The sequence below is a fragment of the Malus domestica genome, chromosome 11 (assembly GCF_042453785.1).
Source record: "Malus domestica chromosome 11, GDT2T_hap1".
NCBI lineage: Eukaryota > Viridiplantae > Streptophyta > Magnoliopsida > Rosales > Rosaceae > Malus > Malus domestica.
The window spans coordinates 8,567,247-8,573,246 of NC_091671.1; the positions used below are offsets into that span (position 1 = coordinate 8,567,247).

The 6,000-nt window shown below is 35.6% G+C and overlaps 1 protein-coding gene across 12 annotated transcripts; it reads right to left on the reverse strand.

Moving 5' to 3' along the window:
- Positions 1-1,410: 1,410 nt before the first annotated feature.
- LOC103422586 (uncharacterized) lies at positions 1,411-5,540 on the reverse strand. 12 transcript variants are annotated; one of them, XR_011572785.1, is made up of 10 exons: positions 5,317-5,526; positions 5,146-5,195; positions 4,929-4,985; positions 4,526-4,565; positions 4,364-4,438; positions 4,031-4,208; positions 3,792-3,835; positions 3,577-3,662; positions 2,334-2,494; positions 1,411-1,780 (listed from the first exon to the last, which is right to left on the reverse strand). XR_011572785.1 is itself a non-coding variant. In XM_029088386.2 (8 exons), the coding sequence occupies exons 2-8, from the start codon at positions 5,155-5,157 to the stop codon at positions 1,758-1,760; spliced, it is 471 nt and encodes a 156-aa protein (XP_028944219.1). In that variant the 5' UTR covers positions 5,158-5,195; positions 5,317-5,533; the 3' UTR covers positions 1,411-1,757. The 12 variants fall into 12 exon arrangements, 8 of the variants coding, with proteins under 8 accessions (XP_028944219.1, XP_028944220.1, XP_028944221.1 ...); XR_003766696.2 differs by lacking the exon at positions 3,792-3,835 and having other exon boundaries at positions 5,317-5,531; XR_003766698.2 differs by lacking the exon at positions 2,334-2,494 and having other exon boundaries at positions 5,317-5,527.
- Between the last annotated feature and the right edge of the window lie 460 nt (positions 5,541-6,000).

Below are 6,000 nucleotides of genomic sequence, written 5' to 3' on the forward strand. Positions count from 1 at the left end.
ATTAAAATAAATTGCTTTTCATGATTAAAATAGCCAACCAACCAACACTCAGTTGATAAAATTGAACATTTGGAGTTACATATCCACATATTTAAGATCGGACAAACCTTCTCATGAAGACCACCCAAAGGTCCATTAGTAAGTTGTGTGACCACACGATTTACTGCACTTGAGTTTCCTCGTGCAGCTGCAAGAGCTATGAGCTTACGTTGACCGTCAGCCACTTCTCCGCTTAAGGATTGAGTCACCGATGATGCAGAATTAATAGCTTCCTGCAAAGAAGTGAAATAAGAAACCTTAATTTGTTAAAATGTGAGTAATTACAGTTTTCTCAATTGATTAAAACATCATCCGATGGTGTTTTCTAGGCTTTTTTTTTTCCTTCCTTTTGCAGGCCATTATTTCATTAGCCATCTGCAGAATTGCAATTGATAGAATCGGTGTGCTTTGAAATAATCACATAGAATCGGTGTGCTTTGAAATAATCATAACACTTCACAACACAATGGCAGCAATTTATACAAATTCTAACAACAAATTGTCAAAAACAATGAGAACAATTACCAGAAATTTCAGATCTTTTGGGGGTTCAAAGTAATTACCAGAGTGACGAAAGCTAAAATCAACACTAGTCCAATTTTTTTAAAATAAGAACAGCTCCGATCTGAGAAATACAGTGCAATTTCTGAAGAAAAAAAAGCGAGAAAACCATAAAATCCCTAAGAACCCTAATTTATAAACCCTAAACAAATGCAAAAGGAGAGAGGAGACTCGAATAAAGGGAAAATCCAGAAATTCAACGTACCATAATCGGAGCGAGGACGCTTTCCGACGGCCAAATTCATCGACACCGGAGGCGGTTGTCGACCGTCACTACTTGGTTTGTGTGCTTCATGTCGAGAGATATGGGCAGCGGAGAGAGAGGAAAAGTAGAGGAAGATGAAAGCTTGTGGGTTTTCCAGTAGACAAGGACAGAAACAGGAAGAGTGAGAGATGAGAGGAAAGCACACGCGTCTAACCCATCGCAATCCGTTCTAAACAACAAAATTACCCTCTCAACTTTTGAGAATTACCCTCCCAACCCAGCCCCATTTGGCTGGCATTGTTGTAAATAGCGTGAAATTGAGTGGCAAAGATTTGACTGTAGCTAAGCTACAGTCAATTGCCCCTCAACTTTAGAATAGATAACTAGAAATTATTACCCGCACGTTGTTGCGGGATTAAAAGTCATAAAAAGCATTATGTTTGAAAGATATAAAAGTTGTACAATTCACTGCTATATTTAATTGATACTCCACTTAAAAATCGTAGAAGTTTTGGCTATCTATGTACATAAAATATTAGATCAAGACATTCCACTTGGGTAGTTTATGTAATTTTCGGTCGACAACAGTACTTATATACAAAAGATTATGAAACTTTGGGCTATTTACATGCAAAAATGTTAAGAAATATTGTGTCATTTACATTGATAAAATATGACAAAAATTATTAAATGGAACACCAAAAATTCCCTCCAATACTCTTGATTGTCAAGAAAGTAGTTTAAACCAATCCACAGACCGAAACTTCCATGTGTATTCAGTTTCTATAAATCAACCAACTACTCCATTCCAAACTATCCAACAAATATTTGATAGCAATACAACCAACCACCAACAAACATTTTATACCCATCCAAAGACCAAAACCCTTTCAAATTTCCATGAGTATTAATGATTTTCAACTATATTATTTGAAGACGGAGACACACAGAGCTAGCATAGGAACCAAAGAAGATCTGCAAAAGCAAGTTAAGAGATCATCGTATTACAGAAGCAAATACATAATAAAATTAAGAGAGTATCATATTACAAAAGCATAATAATGTTCGTTTCCTAATGTATTACAAAAACCTATGATTTCATTCCACTTCACATAATTCACAGGGTTTATTTTTAAAACCCACAAAATTTACAGCTTAGTTCAAAGAATTTGGTCTGATTATTAATATTCACACGGAAAAGATAAGACTCAAATAAACTGGGCATTTGAAGTCACTTTCATATTTCTTATAATCACATCAGTATCATATATATATACAAATGTAGCAAAAGAGAATAGCGAGTGCAAGCACAAATCTTGTGATAGTACACAAAAAATGACTAAACCCGAAATTCCCAAAACATACACCAATCTTATACAAAAATCGATATCTTATCGAGAAGAAATTAGAATATCAAAATCCTATAACAAAACATGAGGCACAATTATCACAATTAGAAAAATATTTCAAATAAGAGCCAAACCAAAAATGCACATAAAGGTAAGTTGTGAACTCAAATAAAACTCACTATGATGCTCATTTCTAATTATGAATGCTCTCGGGACTCCAATCTTCTCATCCCAGTCGAAAATAATGTCAAATGCAGACTCCTCTGCTGTTTAGAGGGTGATTGTGGTAACCCAATTTTCCAATTATGTTGCCTTCCAATTTTTTCTTGCAACCAAGTTTCTAAAAAAAAAAACAGATTGAATTCAAAAGGTAATTGGACCAAGGCATCAAAAGACATAAGAAAAAGTATAGAAAGAATAAACCACATATATCACGTATTATACTACTTTGTATTCCAAATACGTGTAAGAATATATCCATCAACGGCATCATATTTAAGAGTTAGCTTCCATCAAACCCTTCATCTAATCCCACCCTTACTTTCTTCTTTAACCCTTCATAATCCCACTTTTACTCTCTCAAACCCCTCAACTTACCCTGGACTTTGTTTCTGCAGCTTAGTTTCATTTAAAAGCTTATTTCTCAACAAAATCATCATTAGTTTCAGTCTTAAATAATCAACGCAAGAGAACTTAGGAAATTATTCTCCACTCTCTTGGTGACCAAACAGATGATAAGTGGAGAAAAGGGGTTGTTAAGAAGAAGAGTACCTCAAATGTTCAGAAATTAAGAAATTGAGAAGCTCAGTTGCATCATATATATTTAATAAATCTCCATCTTAAATTAGCTTAAATCTCCATCTCAAATGTTCAGTTGCATCAGAAATTAAGAAATTGAGAAAAGGGGTTCTTCATAACATCAATTTCCATCTTAAATTAGAATAATCTCTAACGTTAGAAATATGAGTACAAACGAATGCTTAGTAAAAGAATCGGCCAATTCTAATTAAGAATTGTTAATCGAACTGTAAAAGCAACATATATATTTTCCAACTTCTAACACAGAACCAACAGAGAGAATCCAATTGAAAACCATTATACAATCAGAAGAAGAGATATTTCGAGAAGAAGAGTTCATTACTGAAGGCAGGGGAGCAGCAGCAAAAACTGAAAAAAGCGAACTTTGGCCTCAAATTTTATCTAGAATAATTGAAAACAATAACAAAATTAACAGTTAAGGGTGATAATGTTATTAATATGTGGGTTGTGTCTTTGAAACACCAAGAGGTCAAAAAATCGAAACAAAGTGGAATATAAATCTTAAAAAAATTTAGACAAAAACATCCTCCCCAGATAAAATTGAACGAAAAATTCATAAATATAAAATTACAAAAATTAAATCATTGGAAAAACAAAACGTACATGACAACGAATAAGGTACTTGCAGGCCTCTTAAGCTTGTTCGGATCCTTCTCAACCTCCTTGCATCTCCACGTTTACTCTTCAACCTATGAAAATCAGAAACCAACAGACACACAAATAAAGATGAGATATGTGCATAATATCAAACAAAGCTTGGTGGTGATCTTTTCAAAAGTCAAGTTCGGAGTACAACTTTATATTTTTTTTTCACTTACACTGATGATAAGTATAATCAAGACAGAGAAACTCATGAACCAGCCTGTCAAAATCATTGACGGAGAAATGATAAATAAACGGATTCAGAAACCTATTAAGCACTTGGACAATGAACATTCCTAAAAAAGGAATTTCTTGGACATGCAACCAACAGGTCTACAGAAAATTAAACACAAATACAAAATCAACGGTTCATATCGAGATCTCCGATCAAATCGCAAAAAGTGTAAATACATACAAAATCCTTTGAGCCGCACGATATTGGAGAAAATTCATCTGGTGGTTCATCAATTGAAGGCGATGATGATCCAAAATCAAGAGCGGGGTAGAAGCCAGGTGGCCTTTCTCGAGGTTTAATTGACAGCAATTGGCTAGAGTCACCAACGACATCTGCCCACCCGTAATGCGGCTCAGCCCTTCATCAAAAAGTGAAAGATCAAAATTACTTTTACAGTAAGAGCAATACCAGAAAATGTAATCTAAATTCTTTATATTTGGTTCCCCTGAAATCCTTTTGACTGCTTCAACATACTATATGCAGACAGAACCAGAACCAAGTCCAGACTCTTACTCGTAATAGGTCTCCTCATCCACAACAATATCCCAGCTTTCCCCTGTCGTGCTTTTCCCATATTTGTGCACCTTACTGCAAAGAGAGAGCAAGTTAACTTATCAAAGAAAAGCCAGAACAATAGATGCCAATGCAGTTCAGCAAGTTTATTTCCTTTCGTACCCATTTCCAAAGTGCTCTTCTCCTCATGTCCTTGACCAACCTAGACATAAGAGAACAAAAACAGAGTTACATCAGATTAAATTATTGAAAGAAAAAGTTCACTTATGTTGTAACGAATTGACATTAGAATCAAGCAACCGAGTTCTGAAATACGAATTTAAAATGTAACTATTTGCTGTGTCCGAAATGAATCTGTGAAATCAAATAGTTAAACCCTAAAAAGCACCACTGCAAATAGCATAAGAAAATTGAAATTAACCCTAAATAAATTGGGAGAGAAGAATATGAAAAGGGAATACCTTTCGGCCCTTTGAGTTATTGGAAAAAAAAAACCCAACAGAGCAAAAGATAAACAAAAATACAGGAGGAAAGAATATAAATTTTCAACTTGTAAGATTCATACGCGAACAGATTGGCGGTCAAAAGCATTTCGGAACTCAGAGCCATCAAGCTTTTTGATCTGCAGGAAATTATTTATGAAGTTTGAGATTCTTATAGACGCTTCAGACACATCGACATATTGAAAAAGCAATATTCAACAACCTAGTACCCATGCTTCATAGAAGGTTACAGAAAATATGAATGTCTGGACTCTGGAGTGAGAAAGTAAAAGGACTTACCGCATACTTCATATCTTCTAAGTTTGTGTAGTCCACAATCCCTGTTGTGCCTACAAAAGAGGCATAGGTCTTAGGATTACACTTTTGAAATAACACTATATGAAATAGTAGTGTATATCCCAAAAACAATCTGAAATCTGGTTGATCATCGAAGAGTTCGAAGGGATTTACCTTTGGATTCTTCGGCTTTCAGATGGAGTTTGCTTGTGTGAGGGAGAGAGAGGTGGAGCTGCTAGGGTTTGAGTATGGAAGAGATGAAAAATGGAGAGAGCACCTGTTTTGGCTGAAGCAGCTCACACGCGCGTGGATCAAAAGTAGCGGCATGGCCTCCCATCCCCGAAACCCACCCGCATGTCCCTCCCGAAAATCCTTTCCCCGAAATCCCGGCCAACGTCTCCCTCTCAACCCTTCTGTCGCCCTTCCCTCTCTCTCCCCGAGTCAAAGCCCAAATCCAACCCAAAGAGTGAAGACCCGTTCTTAAGCCCAGTGGCAATCTTGTAAATGAAGCGAAATTTGGGCTGAAATCAGCCCGGTGGCAAACTCGTAAATAACGTGAAATTGAGCTAAAATTGCACAGTGCCGTTTCCCCACCCCACCCTTTAGACTAAAGTAATAATTTGGGAAAAGGGAAAATTTTTGAAATGTCATATAAACTTGTACATATTTTTCAATTTGTCAAATAAATTAAAATTTTCAGCAATTTATCATACCAACTTTCCGAAATCATCGATTTGTCATCTCATCCTAATTCTGTTAAATTTTCCATTCAAAGTCACATAACTTGTGTTCAGGGTTATTTATGTCATTTTAACACCTCATTTCCTTCTATTAAGTTGCATTCGATCACAATAATTA

Bases quoted from the DNA above. Each gene is read 5' to 3' on its own strand.
- LOC103422586 (XM_029088385.2), bottom strand. The intron at 4,209-4,363 runs GTAAGAGTCTGG...TTTTTGATGAAG, and splicing joins GATGAGGAGACCTATTACGA to GGCTGAGCCGCATTACGGGT. The intron at 3,663-4,030 runs GTATGTATTTAC...TGATTTTCATAG, and splicing joins CGTGCGGCTCAAAGGATTTT to GTTGAAGAGTAAACGTGGAG.